The 19702-nt window shown below is 61.2% G+C and overlaps 2 protein-coding genes and 1 long non-coding RNA gene across 3 annotated transcripts in view; 2 read left to right on the top strand and 1 right to left on the bottom strand.

The window, feature by feature from the left end:
* Nucleotides 1–3380, top strand: part of RAB7A (RAB7A, member RAS oncogene family) — a 40654-nt gene extending 37274 nt beyond the window's left edge. Inside the window, exons 4-6 of the mRNA XM_079122148.1 lie at nt 678–896; nt 1404–1532; nt 2794–3380. Coding sequence (XP_078978274.1) covers nt 678–896; nt 1404–1532; nt 2794–2889 — 444 coding nt within the window. The 3' untranslated portion in view covers nt 2890–3380. The remainder of the gene's footprint in view (nt 1–677; nt 897–1403; nt 1533–2793) is intronic.
* Nucleotides 3381–15872: 12492 nt separating this feature from the next.
* LOC306650250 lies at nt 15873–17601 on the bottom strand. Its single transcript, XR_013760834.1, has 2 exons — nt 16238–17601; nt 15873–16147 (listed from the first exon to the last, which is right to left on the bottom strand). It is a non-coding gene; the product is annotated as an uncharacterized lncRNA (long non-coding RNA).
* Nucleotides 17602–18776: 1175 nt separating this feature from the next.
* H1-10 (H1.10 linker histone) lies at nt 18777–19702 on the top strand. Its single transcript, XM_079122096.1, has one exon. It carries the CDS (start codon nt 18919–18921, stop codon nt 19564–19566), a length of 648 nt encoding a protein of 215 aa, XP_078978222.1. The 5' UTR covers nt 18777–18918; the 3' UTR covers nt 19567–19702.

Raw genomic sequence — 19702 nt, 5'->3', positions numbered from 1 at the left:
CCATGGGCCTCAGTCTTTAGTGTTTCCTTCTCCCCTCTCTCCATCTCTTTCTGCCAGGCTATTTGTTTAGTTTGGTTTTAATGGAGTTATAAGCAAAACAAATATCCTGATGTTTTTGTCGAGACTGACAAGTTATATTAAAACGTACAGATGTAGCTGGGCGCGGTGGCACATGCCTGTCGTCCCAGTGACCTGGAGGCTTGAGGCAGGAGGATCATGAGTTGGAGGCCAGCCTCAGCAAAAGCGAGGCCCTGAGCAACTCGGCGAGACCCTGTAAAAAATAAAAAGTGCTGGGGACGCGGCCCCGTGGGTGAGCACCCCTGGGTTCCATCACCTGTACCCCCCAAAAACGTGCAGATAGTCACGTGCAATTCAGTGAGTTTATTTCTGTCACCCCCAGAAAACCCACACGCAGACCACGCAGGCCTTAGCCGTCCGCTTGGGTCTGACACCCTTTCTGTCCCTGTGGCGCCACCTGCGTCAGGATCTAACAAGCGGAGTCCCCAGAGGCGGGACTCGGTGTCACCTCCTCAGTGCAGGTCGCTGGCTGCCGGGCTGTGGACCTGCTGAAGGCGCTCACCTTGGTGGGCGTCCTCCCCGTCCAGCCGGGCCCTGCGCCTCTCACTGTCCTCTGCTCTGCCGCGTGTCCCCCAAGGAGCCCGTCTGGTCTCTCGCAGATCTGGGACACGGCCGGTCAGGAGCGGTTCCAGTCCCTCGGCGTGGCCTTCTACCGGGGCGCTGACTGCTGCGTCCTGGTCTTCGACGTGACCGCCCCCAACACCTTCAAGACCCTGGACAGCTGGAGGGACGAGTTCCTCATCCAGGCCAGTCCCCGCGACCCCGAGAACTTCCCCTTCGTCGTGCTGGGGAACAAGATCGACCTCGAGAACAGACAAGTGGGTGCCCCCAGGGCGCGGGGACCTGGGCCTGGGAGGAGCAGGGGGCTTCTGTGTCCTCGGCGCCGTCCTGGCCCCAGGTGCATGGGGCGCTCCTGGACTCGGGAAGTCGGGCCACTGTTCCCAAAGTGCTCTGTGCAGCAGCCCCGAGTTCCCGCTCGGTCGTCGTGTTAGGTGGCAGGGCTCCGTCTCCTCGAGACCCAGGGGCTGCCCACTGCCCAGCGCCGGCCCGATCACGGCCGCTCAGTGGGCACAGCTGGCTTCCAACAGCCGCCTCCCGTGTCCCTCGGGCCTGGCCCTTAGCTCTTCCCTATGTGGGGGACAGAATGAAGACGGGAGAGAGCTGCAGAGTGGCGTGGCCCCCAGCGGGCCCGGGGACAGCAAGTGGTGGGTGGCCAAGCCTGAGATCAGGCTGCAGGGTGGCCCCAGGCCAGTTCCTGTCCTGTCACAGTGACTGGCCGAGCGGGTGCTCCCAGCTCCACAGCGCCCGCGTGTCCTTCTCCCCAGGTGGCCACGAAGAGGGCGCAGGCCTGGTGCTACAGCAAGAACAACATTCCCTACTTCGAGACCAGTGCCAAGGAGGCCATCAACGTGGAGCAGGCCTTCCAGACGATCGCCCGGAACGCGCTGAAACAGGTGTGGCTCCTGGTGATGCCTGGGCCCCCCCCACACCCCATGCCTTCCCCAGCGGCCTCCGCATGGCCAGAAAACCCCAGGGCGTGCCTGGGAAGGGGGGCGACTTGTTCTGCTTGAGCCCTAGAGTTCCTCCTCTTTGTGAATCACCTAGAACCTGCAAAAGGCCCACTGGGTGGCGTGGGCCTGTCCTCCCAGCAGCTTGGGAGGCTGAGGCAGGAGGATGGCAAGTTGGAGGCCAGCCTCAACCATTTAGCAAGGTTCTAAGCATCCTACTGAGACCCTGTCTCTAAATAAAATACAAAAAAGGACTGGGGATGTGACTTTGTGCAGTTAGCACCCCTGGGTTCAGTCCTTGGTACCAAAAAAAGGGAAAGAAATAACCCTTTTGGGATCACTAGAACCCGTAGTCTGCGCAGGCTGACCACAACAGAACGCCAGGCCGGGGAGCTGAGACAGCAGGCGTTTTGAGCCGAGCTCGGGGGTGCATGCCAGTAATCTTGGGCACTTGGGAGGCTGAGGCGTGAGGATTGCAAGTTCAAGGCCAGCCTGGGCAACTTAGCAGTACCGTGTCTCAAAGTAAAGACTCTAAGGGGCTGGGGACGCAGCTCAGCGGTCGATCCCGGGTACCCGCATAACAGAGAGAACATCGGCCTCCAGATCCGGGCTCGCCGGGGCTCAGCACGAGCTGCACGCAGGGCACACCCGTGAGTTTTCAGCCTTCGGCTTTTGTGTTGACCACAGTCCCAAGTCCTCGTGGGAATGTAAAGTTTGCCCTTCGTGATGGCCAGAGCCTAGACAGCACAATGCCAGTGACTCGGGAAGGTGAGACAGGAGGATTGCACATTCCAGCCCGGCCCGAGGAGCGCAGCAAGACTGTCCCGAAAAGTAAAAGCAGCTTCAGACGCAGCCGAGTGCTTGCCTGGCACGGGCAGAGCTGTGGGTTCAACCCCCCCAGAGCCGGGCTGGGGGCACATGTATCTTTTTTGGGGGGGGGGGGATACTAAGGGTTGAACTCAGAGACCCTTACCCCCTGAGCCACATCCACAGCCCTTTTTCTATTTTATTTAGAGACAGGGTCTCACTGATTTGTTTAGGATCTCACTGAGTCGGGCTGAGGCTGGCCTCCACCTTGCGATCCTCCTGCCTCAGCCTCTGGAGCTGCTGGGAAGACAGGCGTGCTCCCCAGCACCCGCCTTCCAGTCGCTGGTCCGTGGAGCGTGTCCAGGCGCTGTGTCACCAGCCTCTCTCTCTCCCCGTCCAGGAAACGGAGGTGGAGCTGTACAACGAATTCCCAGAACCCATCAAACTGGACAAGAACGACCGGGCCAAGGCCTCGGCCGAGAGCTGCAGCTGCTGAGGCCGCGCACAGTCCTCCGCCCCCGGAGCACAGCAGGCCTTCCACACAGCCCCCTCCTCCAGAGAGCAGCACGGGACCGCCACCCGCCGCCAGAGCCGCCACACCCTCGAGCACACAGACGCCAGCCTCCGTCCCCGGCCCCAGAGCCCTCACGGGCAGCAGGACCGGCCGCGGTGCCGGCGCTCTGGGCCGGAGTCGGCTGGGAAGCTTCCTCGTGTCCACTGGAGAGAACTGGTCACAGTCGGCCTGTGTCTAATTGGTTATCTGGTTTTTTTAAAGGTCTCGTCCCCACGCGGAGGCTCCCTGGGGAAGGCTGGCGCCACGCTTCTCGGCGGGCTGCGGCCCGGCCAGGCTGCGTTTTGTACGTATCTGTTAACGCTCGTCCCTTTGAACTAACCAGGCCTTTTTACGGTGTCCGTTTACTATGTGATGCTTCTTAGAGGAGAATCTTACCGTACGTGTAATATATGCGACCTTCAGACAGACGTGTGAATCAGTGTGACAGGGTCCTGGACTGTGTCGGAGCCCCAGGAGCGGGAGGGCGGCGCCCTGTGCAGCAGACGCCGGGACAGACGGACGCCCTTTCTCAAAGACTCGAGCCGAAACAAGAAGGAAAAGAGAAAAAGAAAGAAAAAGAGCTTTTCATCTCTCCAGAGGGGAAACTTGTCCAGGTCCCTTCTGTGTCTAAATTTTTTCCAGAAAGGTTGATCTGCGGAAAACCGTGTGCAATAGATAAACGGCTGTTATTTCCGATTAAATTTTCCACTCTCCTGGGTTTTTTTCTTTTTCTTGATTTCTCTCTCCGGCTCCACATCAGAACTACGCGCCCCACCAGATCAGATCAGCACCCTCCTCGTCAGAGGGGAAGCCACCCCCAGATCCCTCCTACTGATTCTACCTTTGTTCTAGAAGGCACTCCTGTCAGGCTGTGGTCTCCTTAGGCTAGCAGATCGTTTTCTCCCCTTTCCCCACCCGTCTCCCGCATCGCCCCTTCACAAGCCCACCTGTCTCTTCTCTCGGGTTGGAACCGGCAGTCCCGCTCCTGCCCGGGGTCCGCCTGCATCGTAGCTTGCTTTACCAGAGAGCCTTTCCCCTCTCCAGAGGTCGACATCCCAGGTGTGGACCGAGTTCTTCTGTAAAGAGATGAACGTGATGCCAATAAAACTTACCAAGAACAACAGCTGCCTCCGCCCTGTCTTCTTTCCCCGCTGTGGAGACCGCCATGCGCAGCTGGGCCCACTCCTGTCCCTGCTTGGGTCTTTGAGTGGCGCACGCCTGGAACCCCAGCGACTCAGGAGGCTGAGGCAGGAGGATCACAAGGTGGAGGCCAGCCTCAACAACTTAGTGAGGCCCTAAGCAACCCTGTCTCTAAATAACACATGTAGAGGGCTGGGGATGGGGCTCAGGGGTCAAGCGCCCCAGGTTTAATCCCTGTACCACAGAAATAAAGAAGCAGAACCCAGACGGGCCCGTCATCCTGCTGCTTGGAAGCCTTAATGGGGATGGATGCAGGTTTAGGGCCAGCCTGGGCAACGAAGCAGGACGGTCTCAAAATGGCTGGGGTGTGGTTCAGTGGTACCTGGGCTCCACCCCCTGCACCACAGGAAGAAATTAAGCCCCGATCGAGTGCAGCTAAAAATGAACTTGCTTCATGGCACCTGGTTAGGGGGTGTGGCAGCTGCTCCTAGGCCAGCTGTGTGTTTGTGACATACCATCTTCGAAGACAGGAGGGAGGCCGAAGCAGGAGGATCGCAAGTTCCAGGCCAGCCTTAGCTTAATGAGGCCCAAAGCGACTTAGACCTGTCACAATTTTTACAGCACTGCACTGGGGATGTGGCTCAGTGGCTAAGCACCCCTGCGTTCAATCCCCAGTACCCCCTCCCCCATAAAAAAATTAAAAATGTTTGCAGTGATAGTAAATGGACGATTTTTGGCACTGGACATTGAACTCGGGTGCGCGCTACCACTAAGCTATGTCCCCAGCCGTTTTGAGACAAGTCTTTATTGCTAAATTGCGAGGCTGGCCTCCAACTTGCCATCCTCTTGCTTCAGCCTCCTGAATTGCTGTGACCTGGGGCACTCCAGTTCTCCAGTATTGACATTAGTTTGGGTTAATGTGCCGGGCACCAAAATCTGAGTTCACTGGAAAAAAGGAAATCCACCTGCCGGACATGGTGGTGCACACCTGTAATTCCAGTGCCTCAGGAGGCTGAGGCAGGAGGATTGCAAGTTGGAGGCCAGCCTCAGCAACTCAGCCAGACCCTGTCTCTAAATAAAATAGAAAAAGGGCTGGGGATGGGGCTCAGTGGTTGAGCACCCCTGGGTTGAATCCCCGGTAAGCGCCCCCACACACCAAAAAGAAAAGCATGTGGGATCAGCCCGGCGGCCCTGTTGTCGCGTTTACCTGGCCTTCCTACTGCGCAGGGCTGTCTCGGTGCTGGGAGCCTCGGGAGGATTTGCGCTGGGTCTGGGTCAGAAAGTTAAAGGGAGAGCAGCGCCGCCTGGTGGCCAGCATGGTGGTAGCAGCAACACCGGGGAGCGCTCCGGAGCCCAGGGGCTGGCTAGCCAATCTGCCGCTGCTCTTCCTCTGAGCAATAGGCTCTCCCGCGGAGGCAGGAGGACCCCAAGTTCAAGGCCAGCTTGGGCAACTTAGCAAGACCCTGTCTCAATGGCAGTCTATCCCCAGTTCAGTACCAGGCAAAACAACAAAACAAAGCCAGCAGCACAAGTGGCCTCAGATCACGCGTGGATGCCTGGCCCCCTAGGAACTTTTAGGGACTTTTGTTTGCATTTGATACCGGGGGACCGAACCCAGGGCTGCTTCACCACTGAGCCACATCCCCGTCCCTTTTTATATTTTATTTAGAGGCAGACAGGACCTCGTTGAGTTGCATGGGCATCTCGCTAAATTGGCGAGGCTGGCCTCTAACTTGTGATCCTCCTGCCTCAGCCTCCCAAGCTGCTGGGATGACAGGTGCCCAGCAACCTTTGGATCTTGAACTCTGGACATCTGTGCAGGGTCTTTGTAGCAGTCTCCTTCCCTGAGGGGGCCTAGATGTGGCCTAGCCTGACTCTAGAGGGCACCACAGGTGGTGTAGAATGTTCTTTCAGCCTTCTGGGTGATGATCAAGGAGAGTTTGGGTGTGTTTCTGTGAGGACCTCACTGGGATCCGAGGGAGGACAGTCCCCGCAGCAGGAATGCTGTCCCGGGGGGTGTCTATCCTTGGAGGAGCGCAGTCAGCCCATTTCCAACCTTCTAGGCTCAGCTCCTTCACTTCAGCCCAGGGGGAACCTGAGCTCAGCGCAGACCTGGCGTCTGGCTGCAGTTCCACCCACCGCAGGGAAACACGTCCTCCGGTGCAGGACTTGGCTCCCGGGGGTGCTGTTCTAGTGGGGATACCCAAGGGCCCCAACACAAGAGACTCGGGTCAACTCCGTCTCCTTTGTTTGGGTTTTCGTTTTTGTGGTGCTGGGGACCGAACCCAGGACCTCACGTATGCTAGGACCACTGAATCTCATCCTCAACCCGTCCCCCTGGTTAAAATAGAGATATTCCCACGCCGCTGCCCGGCCCCATAGACCAGCTGCTAGAGAAGGGGCCCAAGTGGGCCACAGTGGCGCACCCCTGTCATCCCAGCGACTCCGGAGGCCGAGGCAGGAGGATCACGAGTTCGAGGCCAGTCTCAGCAAAATCGAGGCCCTCAGCAACTCCAGGAGACCCTGTCTCTAAACAAAATATAAAAAGGGCTGGGGGTGTGGCTCAGGGTTAAGGGGCCCAGGAGGCGACAGGGTGGCTTTGTGACTAGACGAGTATGCGAAGCGCAAAGTCGCCGGGTGCAAAAAGGGGGCGCTCTGGTTGCCACGGGCTCGGGGCAGGCGCGCAGCACCGGCGTGCCACGGAGAGCAGGGCTGGGCGGGAAGGTTGGGTCTCCGTGGAAACCAGGGGCGGGGCCGGAGGGGCGGGGCCGGGGGCGGGGCGAACGCCCAACGCCCAACGCCCAACGGCCGCCGCCGCCCGCGAGCCTCAGTTCTCGCTGGGGCCGCGGCCGCTCGGGTCCCGCTGCTCGTGGGCCCCGATCCCACCCCGGGGCCGCGCGGGACCTGGCAACGGCCGCCGCGGCTTCCCCTAAACGGACCGCGCCGTCCTCCCGCGGGTCCTCGGGGGCCGCCCCTCCGCTTTCGGGTGGCTTCCCGCGACGTCCCCAAGGACCCCCGAAACTGTGGACTTGGGGGTCGGGCCGCTCTGAACCCCCGGGTCCTCCCCACGCCCGCCTCCCGCGACCCCACGCGGCCCCCCGATCCCAGCGGGCTCGCAGCTGCCCGGCCACCCCGCGGGTGCCCAGCGAAGGCGCCGGCCCGGCAGCTGACCCTCCGGGGCCACGAGGGGACCTGCGGCCGGGGTCCGCTGACCCCGACCTTGTCCCCAGGCAGACCAGTCCAGCCCCCGCGGTTTATTCAAACAAATGTTTATTGAGCATCTACTGTGTTCCGGGTTCAGGGGCGCCTGGGGACAGGCCAGCGGGCCGGCTAATGGTGGGGACAGGCGACGGGCGGAAAAACGGGAAAGAAAAACAAAAACGCAACAGACTCCAGAGTGATGAGTGCTATGAAGGACAAACATGGAAAAGTGACCGAGGGGCAGGGTGACCCTACTTCAGATGGGGTGTTTAGGGAGGGCGTCTCTGAGGAGGTGACGTTAGCTAAAGGAATGAGTCTTGTGAAAGTCTTCGAAGAGAGGGAGCAGCAGGCACAGGGGACACGGGGCACAGGGGACAGAGCCACCTGGGAAGGGCGGGCACCCCGGGCATTTCCAGGCTCGGGGACACCTGGTCATATTCTAAGTGGGATGGGAAGTCCTTGCTAGGAGTGTGACCGGCCAGGGCAGCGCCCGCAGCAGGGTCCAGGCAGCCCTGGGACCCCGAGGGGCTGTGACAACAGAAGACCCACCGCGAGACCTTCCCCACCCGCCTGCGGGCGGCAAGGCCCTGGGTCCCTCCAAGTGAGAGCGGGCGGTTGTCCCAGGAGGTACACAGGCTGCACCTGCCGTCCCCACACCCCATGCCCAATGTGGCTGTCCCCTCCTCCCTCCCTGTGACCTGCCAAGCGCCCCCTTCTCCTTGGCCGCCTGGGACAGGGTGGCTGGAGGGGACCCGATGGGGCAAGGCCACCGGACTGGGAACCAGGCTTGGCGTGTGACCCCAGCACCCCCCCCCCCCCCCCCCCCGTGCCGGCCTGACCTCTTCTCTGGACCTCAACTTCTTCATGTGACGTGGGGCCGGGAGATCAGGGGCCACGGTGGCTGAGAGCCATTTCTCTAGGGCCACCTCTCAAGAAGGGCCACTTCCGGCAGCACCCAGACGGGGCGCTGGCAGGGTTGGGGCTTCCCCAGGTCCACGGCCACTCGATTGTCATCCTAGGTTCTTGTCACTTTCTGTTAACACAAGACAGGCAAGGTCTCTGGGGACGGGGACAGGGGTCAGCAGGGGAGCGACGGGCTCGGGAGGCCGGGGAGGGAAGAGGAAGATAAAGTCGAAGAGGTCAGCAGGGACCCCGGAAGCGGAGGGGACAGTCCACTCTGCCTCGCCTGTCCCGAGGCGTCTGCCACTTCTGTGGAGAGAGGGGTTCCTGGGGGGCAGGGGACCAGGGGCTGGTGACAGCAGACAGATGCCGGCCAGGGACAGGCTCTGATTTCAGGTTGCCAAGGAAACCCCCCCACCCCGCGAAGGCTCCTGGTTCCTGGGAGCTGGGCCTGCCTGACGGGGTGGGTGACAGGAAGCTTGGGGCCAGGTCTTCGGACAGGTGCCACCCACTGCTGGGTCCCCGGGGGGCTGCTGGCCTGCGGGAAGCAAGGCACCCCGGTCTGTTGCCATGGCCTTGACGTCCCTCTCATGCATTCAACAAATATTTATTGAGGGCCTACTACGTGCCGGGCGGGCCGGGTGGGACCAGGTCCCTGCTCTGGGGGTTGCTGGGGACAAAAGTGCGTCCCTTCAGAAAGTGAGGGGGGATCAAAGCAGACCAAGAAGCAGCTAAGGAGCAGGTGCGGGGACACCGCTTGAAATTGGGCCGACCAGCAGACGACCAGCCACCTCTCGCTGGCCGGGTGGACGGGGACAGTACCCGATCTCTCACACTCCTGTTTTCTCACCTGGATGATGGAGCCAGCACCCTGGGGCCTCTCCCCGCCAGCCCTACTCTCTGGGTGTGTCCCCCTCCGTGTCCCCTCAAGAGATTGCTGGTAACACAGGGAGACAAACCTGCCTGAGGCCAGGCTCCCGCGGACACTCTCCTCAAAAGAAGCTGGTTTCTCTCTTTGTCAGGTTCTGTCCTGGTGCGGGGACTTCTGCACTGGGCTCTCGATCCATCCCAGCCCCCTGGGGACGGGGCCTCGCTTCTGGAAAAGTCTCGCTCTCCCCGGGGAGGGAGCCCCGACCCCCTCTCGCAGGGCCAGGCTGGGGGTCACACTGAGGGGTCTTGGGGACCCCCTCCCAGCTGGGAGGAGCATCAGGCCATCTTCACATCTAGGAGGTTCTTGTCCCCAGAGCGACAGAAGAGCCCGAGAAGGCTTTGGTCTGAAGGTGGACAGGCCAGGCCAGCGTCTTACTCAGCACGGACCTTCCCTGAGCTGCTGTCCCAAGGGTGGGGACAGCAGGAGGTCTCCGAGCACAAGAAATGCGGCTTTAGGGTGCCCCAAACCCTCAGGACGTGGAAACCCTGGCAGGGCCTGGGGGGCGGGCGGGGGGCCTGGAAGCCTCGGGGAAACAGATTTCTAGGGACACTCGGGGCACAGCAGGAACGAACGGGGACCTCTGAGCAGGGCACTTCTACTGGGAAGAAGCCCGAGATGAAGTCAGAAAGACACGGGAAGTGACAAACCCCACAGCCAGGCCTGAGGAAAGGGCGTGACAAAGAAAGCCACCGCTGAGGGCCGACCCTGTGCTGCCCCTCCCAGGGACACAGCAGTCCCTAGAAAGGAAGCCGCAGCAGCGATCCTTCCCCAGACACGTCCCTTCCCAGGGACGGAGCCACGGGACCCTGAGGGGAAGGAGACGCTGAACGCTGACCCCAGGCCCTTGTCCTTCACCACGTAAAAGTATCACCCAGTGAGGACAAACTTCTAAATCCCCAGGAACCTGTTTCCTGAGTGCGCAGACTCATAGGCTCACCAGGCCACCCCCCAAAGTGACCCATACAAACCCAGTCCCTGTCGTTGTCTGGGGACTCAGTTTCCAGGAGGAAAGTGGGTCCACCAGGGCCGTTCCGCCCCACACCCGATCCCGAATGAACAGCTGGGCTGATTCGTGGAGGCCGCCCTCAACCGGCCTCTCCTTTCTGTACTACTAAGTAGGAGCCTGTGAGGTGACCAGAAGTGACCAAGAAGGCTGCTGGGCTGTAATGGTGGCCCCGGGGAAGTGACGGGGGCCGCGACCCCTGGGCTGCGCGCTCATGTGAGCGTGACAGAGGTGTGCAGACAGGAGTCGGGGCCACCTCGGGCCACCAGAGACTCCCTGTGACAGCAACTCCATTCAGTCCTGCAGACATTTCTGCACCTGTGAACGAAGGGGCTGCCCCAGGGTCACTCCGCAAAAGGACAGGCTGGATGTGGATTTGCCCTGACCCCCCAGGCCAGAGGCAGGCCCAGGGAGCGTGGAGTGTCACACATGAAGATACGGGCTCGTGGCAGGGCCACCAAGCGCGGGAGCAGGTGGCCGGGGCCAGGGCTCCATCTTCTCTCTACGTCCTCCCGCCCCATCCGGGTGACTTTATTCACATGTAGCCACGTTTTTCTCGGACAGTTCTAAGAACGTCCTGGACGGGTGTGACTGAGGAGCGGTCACGTCCCTCCTGGAGACAGCTGCTTGTGCACGTTCAGGGTTCAAAGTCCCCGTCCCTAACAAGGCTCCCAGCTTTTCAGGGGCCCAACATTCCCAGGGGATCCCCAGAGTGCAGACCTGGCCAGGCCACTGTCCTTCACCCCAACGTGAACCCCAGTGGCGCCCAAGAATGTGACTCTCAGCCACCGTGGGAGGCAATTTGGGACACGCACACTCGATATATCAGAGTCCTTTTCTGTGTTCCAGACGCGAGGCCCGGGCCACCCCTCGAAACTGGGTGAGCCTCTCAACTCATCCCAAGGGCCTGCAGGGGTCCTGGGGCTCAGTGCCCACTTCCGGGCCCCTCATACATCTGGCCTACCCATCTGGGTTCCCTCAGACCTACAGGCCCCCTCTGCTCACCAGGGCCACCCCACCCAGCCAAAAATGTCCCCCACGAAGTCTCCTCTAGGGAACACCCTCGGGTCTCCCTCAAATGCTGAAATGCTCCCCTCTATTTGTATTCTTTTTTTAATCCCTAAACCTGTCCCCAACACCCTGGGGAAAAGACAGACATTAGAGCTGTTTTTATTTCCCCCACCATGAGCCACCTGCTCAGAGTCCCCCCACAATGCCAGGTCCCACCGCCCCAACCTGCCACCCCCACTTCTTGCACACCCTCATTTTTGAGTCCAGAGAAGCCGCACTCACCCACACCCCTCCCACCCCCCACTCCACGCTGCAAGGCAGGCAGCCTTGGCGTGGGGACCAAGGCTGAGTCCGGTCACACTTGTGGGGAGCCAGGGGCTCCAGATTCCCAACCCTCCTTCCGGTCACTCCTCCAGCCAGTGAGTCTGTGGGGAGCCAGACCGAGCGGACCTGAGGTCCTGGGAGCTCACAGCGCAAGCTGGGTCACAATATGCAAATACATGCTAATAAGCAGAGGGTGGACTATGTTTTTCTAAAACAGATGCTGATAGATGCGTCCAGGACAAAGCAGGTGGGGCTGGGGCTGAGCGGCAGGGCACTTGCCTGGCATGTGTGAGGCACTGGGTTCAATTTTCAGCACCACGAGAAAATAAAGGCATTCCGTCCATCTACGAATACATAAATTTTTTTTTTTTTTAAATAAAAAGCAGGGAATCCTAGAGGTCTTTGGAGCAGGGCCACCCCCAGAGGGGCTGCAGCTAATAGGAAGAGCCACCCTATGGTCACTGACAAGAGAGACTCAGGTTTGCGCTCCCGGCTTCCCCTGGGGAGCCCTCTGGGAAATTGTGGGGAACCCAAAATCAGCCTGGGGAGAGACTTGGCAGGGCAGCTGTGGCAGGGACCCCTGAAAATCTTGCCCTAAGTCTAATGAGCAGCCATTGAAGCCTTTCAGCCCAGAGGAGATGGGACAGAAGAAAAAAAAAAAAAAAAATCAGTAGGGAGAGCGAAAAGGAAGGACAAGGAAAACATCCAAAAGCCTGAAGCAAAAGTTCAGCCAAACTGGCCTGCCCAAGCCAGTTCTCTCTCCTGGGCCTGTCACCCCCAAATTTCCCGAGCAACTGCAATCTTTAACAATCTGGAAATTCACTCATGAAAACTGTCCTGGCTGGGTGCGGTGGTGCACCTGTAACCCAGTGGCTTGGGAGGCTGAGGCAGGAGGATCACAAGTTGGAGGCCAACCTCAGCAACTCAGTGAGGCCCTAAGCAACTGAGACCCTGTCTCTAAATAAAATATTAAAAGGGCTGGGGACGTGGCTCAGTGGTGAAGCGCCCCTGGGTTCAATCCGTGGTACAAAAAAAAGGATTTTTAGAATAGATTGAGCAAAAGGAGACAGAAAACCTATAATAGGGGACTTTTCCAGAATCCTATGATACAGGGACTTTTCTCAGTGTCACCTTGCAGACAGCGGGCTGGGCCCTGCTCTGCACTGCTCTGTGACGGGCATTCAGGCTGAGTCTAATCCTGCGAGACTCCGTTCTGTGAAGCAGCATTTTGCCATAAGCGACTCCATTTTGAGATTAAGGGCTGGCGAGGGACAACCCCACATCTCGTCCGCCTGACACTACATAGGCACAAGCTGATAAGTAATGGTGTCCATAAGCAAGGCCACCAGGGGGCTGGGGCTTCCTGGCAGCTGGGAGGCACTGGTTCCATCCTTGGCACCACGTAAACATAAACAAAATAACCCCAGGCTGCCAAAAACAACCGCCTGGGTCAAGGCCCGTTGCCTGGCTAGTCATCAAGAGGCTGGCCCAGGAGAACACCACCTGGGATTTACGAGTGTGGTTCCTCCCGCCCGTGAAGACCACCCGTGGCACGGAGTCCAAGCTGGCACGGTGAACCTGCGGTCCCTCCATCTGTGTGGACCTTGGCCTCAAATAAGTTCCTGTGCTTTGAAAGCTCTGCGCCCTGAACCAGCGCTACCTGCAATAACCCTGCACTCAGGCTCAGTTCAGCTGTGGCTGCCGCGACCCTTTCCTAGCCTTGCTGCAATATATAAAATGGCGTGAAGAGTCAAGTGGGACTTGAGTGTTACAGACATTACAAATCACTGGGCGCACGCCTGTCATTCCAGTGACTCCGGAGGCTGAGGCAGGAGGATCGCAAGTTGGAGGCCAGCTTCAGCCACTTAGCAAGGCCCTGAGCAACTCAGCTAGACCCTATCTCTGAATAAAATACAAAATAGAGCTGGGGATGTGGCTCAGGGGTTGAGTGCCCCTGGGTTCAATCCCTGGTACCTGCTCCCTATAAAAAAAAAAAAAAAAAAAGAAAAAGAAAAAGTACTTAGGTGTCAGAAATCTGCAGATGGTTCGATGACAGAGCCTGACAGATACCCCATCCTGAGGACTCAGGAGACGGTAACGATGCTGGTGGGGGGGATCCAGGCGGTGTGACCGATGGTAACTAATAGACTATGACCATGGACAGGGGTGTTCTCAAAGCATAGCAGAGGACAGAGAACGCACCAGGACAGGCTTGGCACAGACAGACTGCAGAAGGAAGCCGCAGATGTAGACCGGCTCGCACCCCGGTGGACGGAAACGCAAACACCCTGACCTTAACCAGCTTGGAATGAGTCAAATTTCCTCAGGAAAAACAAAAAAAACAAACAAGCAAACAAAAAAACACCCCCGCAAATTTAAATGAGATACTACTAAGGCCCGGGCATCCCTATTGGTCAGATAATGGAGACGATGACCTCGCCCTGATGTTAGGTGGCCATGAATGAGTGGGCAGGGCGGGGACCCGGGAGGGAGACTGGAAACCGCCAGAGCACCTGGAATTTGGGGGCCAGAGAGCCCCACCCTCTTCCTCCAGCCCTGAGGAATAACAGCCCCTTAAGAAAAAATGACTGAAGAGCAGCCACGCCCGGCAGGTGTCCCCGGCCCTCCCTTATCACCAAGACCATGTCACAGACCCCAACCGCCCTGGCCATCCAAAACAGCAGGCCCTCACTGGGCCCACGCTGCCGATTCTGCCGCTGCTTTTCTTTTCTAAAGCCATCTCCCGGCTAGGGACCCGGCTTGGTGGCATGCTTGAGGCTCTGGAGTTGATTCCCCAGCACCGCCCAACAGGAAAGCAGCTCTCTGCAGCCCCACTGTGCGACATTCTGCAAAAATATCTGTCACCCGCAGGAGATAAGGACTCAACGTCAGCTTGGGCCCAGGGGACCTAGAGTTGTCATGCCCAGTGGGACTAGAAAGTCTGACGTCACCCTGCTGTCAGTCAAAAGTCAAGAGGTGGACCTGGGCGGGACTTTCCAGAAACTTCTCTGGGACCCCCCCCCCCCAGTAAAACTGGAACACAGGAGAGGCACCTTGTCCCTCTCCTCTCTGAGGACCCGCTCTGTCCCTTGAGAGTGTCCCCTTTCCCTTTTCCTGTCCCGCAGGAGACTCGATCCTTTTACTCAGAGCAACGTGTCTGAAATCTTTCTGGTGTGATCGCCAGAACCAGTAGCAGGTCATCCGCGGTCACTCTGGCCCTGTGGGTGGCCTTTCTCTGTAACAGGCCCACTGAACCACTGTGAGGAGACGTCAGGGCCACCTTAGCCCTGTGACAGGTCTGTGCTTCCTTTAAAAGAAGAGTCCGGGACCCCAAAAGCTCTCAAGAGGGCCCACATTCTCCCTTGATTTCCTAAATAAATGTCGGGCCTCCACCCTGGATGCTCCTAGCAAACGTTTTCTGTGCGGTTTGTCAAGGACGCAGTGGTCCTGAGCTGAGGACCCCTCTTTGGAGCCCCCTTGCAGCCCTCCAGGGACAAAGGTGTCAGACTTCTGTGTTAGAAGCTGTGCTAGAGGACACCACAGGTGCGTGGACCAGGCAGGAGGCCACGGGTGGAGGCCAGAGAAGCGGCCTTAACGTGAAGGTTGGGGCGCATCCTAAGGCATGTGGCAGGAGGGGCTGGAGAGAGGGGTCGCCAGTGCACAGAACGGGTCCCCCACTTGACAAGCTCCCCACGGACAGGAGGAAGAGGGGCCGGCCACGGCGTCCTCCAAGCTGGGCGTCCCCAGCCGCCCCCTGGCTGAGTCGTCTGCACCCCTGCTTGGGGCTCCTGGGCTCTCCCCCATTTTGCCATTTTTCTTGACCACTTTGGTTTATTTGGTGGGGTGCTGGGGGAGGTGACAGGGTGTGGCTTCTGGGCAGCACCCTCACTGGACACAGCCTCTGGCCCCAGCCTTGGTGTCCCTGTCTACACAATGAGGTCGCTTGGTCTCTGCCAGTCCCCAAGCCGGAGCCAGCGCCTTCCTGACCTCACACTCCTGCATGCTGGTCAAGGGCCACTCAGGCCACCACAGGTCCCCTCATGCCCTGGCCAGGCCTCCGCCCCTCCGGCATCTGTTCCTCCCTGGCCACATGCGTCCTCGGGGCTTCAGGTGAACAGACCAAAACCCAGATATCAGGTCGGGGCCTCCCTGACAGACAGAAAAAGGGACAAGAACCAGACCACACCCCTGATGCCAGCTCTATGACACCCCACGAGCGCGTCCAGGTCCCGCCCCCTCCGCACCCGAGGGGCCGCGACATGGATCACGGGCAGCAAGAGGAGACCCCATTCTCCCTCACCAAAGGCGTCCCTGAACTCAGAGGCAGGGTCCCGCCCGGGGGGCCACCAATCCATCACCAGCCTCAACGAGTCTGCCTCTTGGTGGCCACCGAAGACCGGGACACAGGATCAAGAATGGTCGTCACACAGCAAAACATTATTTGCAGCGGATGAGCCCCCAGGAGTCACTTGCAAAGCCGCGACCTCCCCGGACTTGAACCTGGGGCCGGCTGGGCTGGTGGGGAAGGTCCCGCGCAGGCGCAGTCTGGGCAGCGCCCTGGAGACGGCAGGGGCTGCGCCCAGCGGATCCCACGGTGGAGATGCAGGTCGTAGCAGGACGTCAAGGTCGCCTCTGGGCCACCAGCTCCTGCTTCTCAGGGTGGCTTGTGGGACGTTATTTCTGAAAAACAACTTTAAGGAGATTTGTTAGAAAAACAGCTCTATGTTGGGGGGTCAGGATCCGACCTGGCGGACGCCTGCATCCTACTGAAAAAAAACTACCTGGTTTTTCCAATCTCGGAATTTCTTTAGGTTTTACAAAAGACTGGGTGGAACTGTCTGGACAAAGGGTATCAAGGCGGGGACAGATCTTGGTGGCTGGCAGCTGTGCCCGCCCGGTCTGCGCTGACCACTGGTCCGCCCTGCCGGGGGCTGGCCTAGAAGAGGGAGCCCTTCTTTCTTGAAACTCTCTCCTCCTTAGCTTCCATGACACTGGTCATTCCTGGCTTCCCTCATTCCTTTCTGACAAATCTTCCGTCTCCCACGGAGTGTCCTCCCCAGCCTGCCCCACAAGTGACACTGAGCCTCCGCCAGACCCAGCTGCAAACAGGTCCAGGTGCCCACTTCCAGTGACCACCTCTCCCTGCGGCGTCTGGACACATTCCAGCCTGAGGGACAAGCCTGGCTGCCCAGGGCTGGCATCCCAATAGGGTCACCAACTCTTTCCCCCTCTGACCTCTCAAGAGACCCAAGCACAAGCCCCAGGTGGCCTGGTCGCTGACTGCTGCCGTTCCGCCTGGCACGGAGTCCCCTGCCGATGTCCCTGTCCCAGTTACATCTCTCTGCTGCCACCATCGCCTCCCCAGGGGGGACACCTCTGCTCCGCCTTGGATGGCACCAGTGCCCGGGGGTGGGCACCTCATCCTTTCTGCCTCTCTTTCATCCGTGGACCGAAGCTTCTAGGGAGCCAGGACTGGAATCCAGACTCAAGGGTGTGGCCTCTGCAAGGCCCTTTCTGCTCCAGGTGCCGTCCTCGGCTCAGCTCAGGGACTTTCAGAAACCAGTTCCCTTTGTTAGGAAATCTGGGTGGCCCTTGTCCCTTCTTCCTGGGCTCTACTGCCAGGGGCAGGGGCTGTGGTCTGTCCTGTAACGCTGGCCCACGTCCCTGCCCCCACCAGGCCTCGATTTCCTCATCTCTAGGGGACAGAACAGGGGGGCCTGTGACGGTGTCGCGTTCAGGAGGGGAGGGGAAGCCAGGACTGGCCCTGGGCAAGGGGGTCTGCTGCAGCTCAAGACCCCCAACAGGCCCACCTATACCCTTCTGGGGACGTCAGTGGTCTCTGGCTTTTGCCAACTGCAAATTCCACTTCCGTCGTGGGAACCCCAGTTGGCTAGCAGCCTGACCCACCCCACCTGTCCCTGCCCTCCAGGGTTTGGGCATGATGGGGTCTCAAGAGATTGCCTACTGTCTGCCCCTCTGCCACGCCCCTGCCACCACCAGCACCGCCAGGATGGTGCGCGTGGGTGTGGGAGGGGTGGAGTTCATTTACCTGGAAAGAATCCATTTTCCTCCCCAGAGTCTCACCACGACCTTGGTTTCCGCAAGTGACAGCCCTCCGGCTTCCAGAAAACCCCCCTTACCTCCTCTGCACAGGGCCTGGGGCTGGCGCGGCCCCCGCCCCCGCCCGGAGGACGCCTCTGATGCCCAGGAAGGGGGACCGCAGAGACCCCGCTCTCCTTTAACGTGTTCCTGCCCAAATTGCCCTCCCCAGACTAGCGGCGGGAGGGGCGAGGTCGGCAGCCCAGAGCGGTTCCCTTACCCGTGGGCTCGGGGACACTCCTCCAGGACCCCGGCCTGACACTCGCCCACCACCCTGGAGCTCCCGGTTGGACTTTGGGGAGAACTAGGGGTACCTTACTCATGCATCTCAAAATGGGGCACTTGGGGCATCAGGGAGCCGCGCGGCAAGTGTCCCCGCAGAGGGTCCAGGGGTCGTTGCCCCCCTCGGTGGTGCCAGGGTGCCCGAGGCAAACGGCCCCAGGCGCGCGCCTGCAGGGCGTGTCGCATCCGCGATTCCCTTTGGATCAGGAGGAGACCCCCTGGAAGAAGTCCTAGCTCACTTCGCGCTGCCCCAGCCGACCACGGGAGGGCGCGCCCTGTGTTAGTTGGGACAAATTAAAGCCCGTCCTGCGGGCGGATGTGGGGGCCCCGGGGCCCGGCCAGGGCTCGGTGGCCCGTGGCGCCCTCTTGGTTGCCATCTGCAAAGCTCCGGGCCTCGGGGCCACCCCCGGGGCCCCCGCTATTCGCTTCCAAACGGGATGCCCCCCTCCTCTGGCGCTCCCGCAGCCTAGGGTGCACCTCTCCGTTCCCCTTTGCCGAGCCCTTCCCGGGCGCCAGCCGCCTGTGCGCCGCGCCGCGGGCTGGGACCCGGTCCGGGCCGTCTGGCTGCGGGCGCGGCGGCGCGGCAGAGGCGCCGTCCTGCAAGCCAGCGGCCGGGAAAGGGGCTCCAAGAAGCACAAGTTGGCGCTGGCCCCGGACCAGGCTGTTGTTGTTCTCAACGTGGTCCGCCATGGAGCCATAAAGGCGGAGCGCGGCGCTCTCCCCGCCAGAGCGCAGCGCGCACGCCCAGACGGCTCCAGCGGCGCCGGCGAGCTCGGCGGCGGCAGCAGCAGCGGCAGCGGCAGCGGCAGCGGCGCGCTTGGGCTCCGAGCTCCCCTCGCTCCGATCGGCTCCGCGCTCCCGCCCCGGCCCGGGACCCCCGCCCCCCGCCCCGGCCCCTCGCTCCCGCTCGGCCCGCCCGCCCCCAGCCCTGCCGCCCGGCCCCAGGCCCGGCCGCGGCCGCTCCCGCCTGGAGCCGCCGCGCGCCCCCAGCCCCCCGGCGCCCCCGCGGCCCCTCGCCTTCCTCTTCCCGGCGCGGCCCCCCGGCTTCCGCGCGCCGCCCGCCACCAACCCGCTGGCCACCATGTCGGTGGAGCTGGAGGAGGCCCTGCCGCCCACGGGCGCCGAGGGGGCGGCCAGGAAGGCGGCGCGCGCGGGCGGCGGCGGGGGCGCGGCGGCGGCGCTGGCGCCCGCGAGGAAGAGGAGGAACGGGCGCAAGAAGAACCAGCCGGGCAAGTACAGCCAGCTGGTGGTGGAGACGATCCGCAGGCTGGGCGAGCGCGGCGGCTCGTCGCTGGCGCGCATCTACGCGGAGGCCAGGCAGGTGGCGTGGTTCGACCAGCAGAACGGGCGCACCTACCTCAAGTACTCGATCCGCGCGCTGGTGCAGAACGACACGCTGCTGCAGGTGAAGGGCACGGGCGCCAACGGCTCCTTCAAGCTGAACCGCAAGAAGCTGGCGGCCGGCGAGCGGCGCGCCGCCCCCGCCGCCCCGGCGCCCGCGCCCGCCGCGCCCAAGGCCCGGAAGGCGGCCGCGCCCCGGCGCGCGGACCCGAAGCCCGCCAAGGGCGCCCCGGCCGAGAAGCGCGCGCCCCCGAGGGCCGCGGCCGCCGCCAGGCAGGACAAGGGCAGCGCCAAGGCCAAGAAGGCGGCGGCGGCGGCGGCCGGGGGCGCGAAGGTGAAGAAGGCGGCCAAGCCCAGCGTCCCCAAGGTGCCCAAGGGCCGCAAGTGAGCGCCCGCCCGCGCGCGCCCGGCTCTCCGGTTTTTGTTTATTGGTCTGTTTCCGGCGTTTTGGTTTTTCCCGCCCCGACGTGGGTCCGGTTCTGTCCGCGGCGCCCGGCCCGGTCCGCCCCGGCCGCCGCCGCCCC

Source organism: Sciurus vulgaris (assembly GCF_902686455.1).
Source record: "Sciurus vulgaris genome assembly, chromosome: 19".
Lineage (NCBI taxonomy): Eukaryota > Metazoa > Chordata > Mammalia > Rodentia > Sciuridae > Sciurus > Sciurus vulgaris.
This window is presented reverse-complemented; position numbering and strand designations above follow the sequence as displayed.

Coding starts and splice junctions, on each gene's coding strand:
- H1-10 (XM_079122096.1), top strand. CDS start 18,919: ATGTCGGTGGAGCTGGAGGAGGCCCTGCCGCCCACGGGCGCCGAGGGG.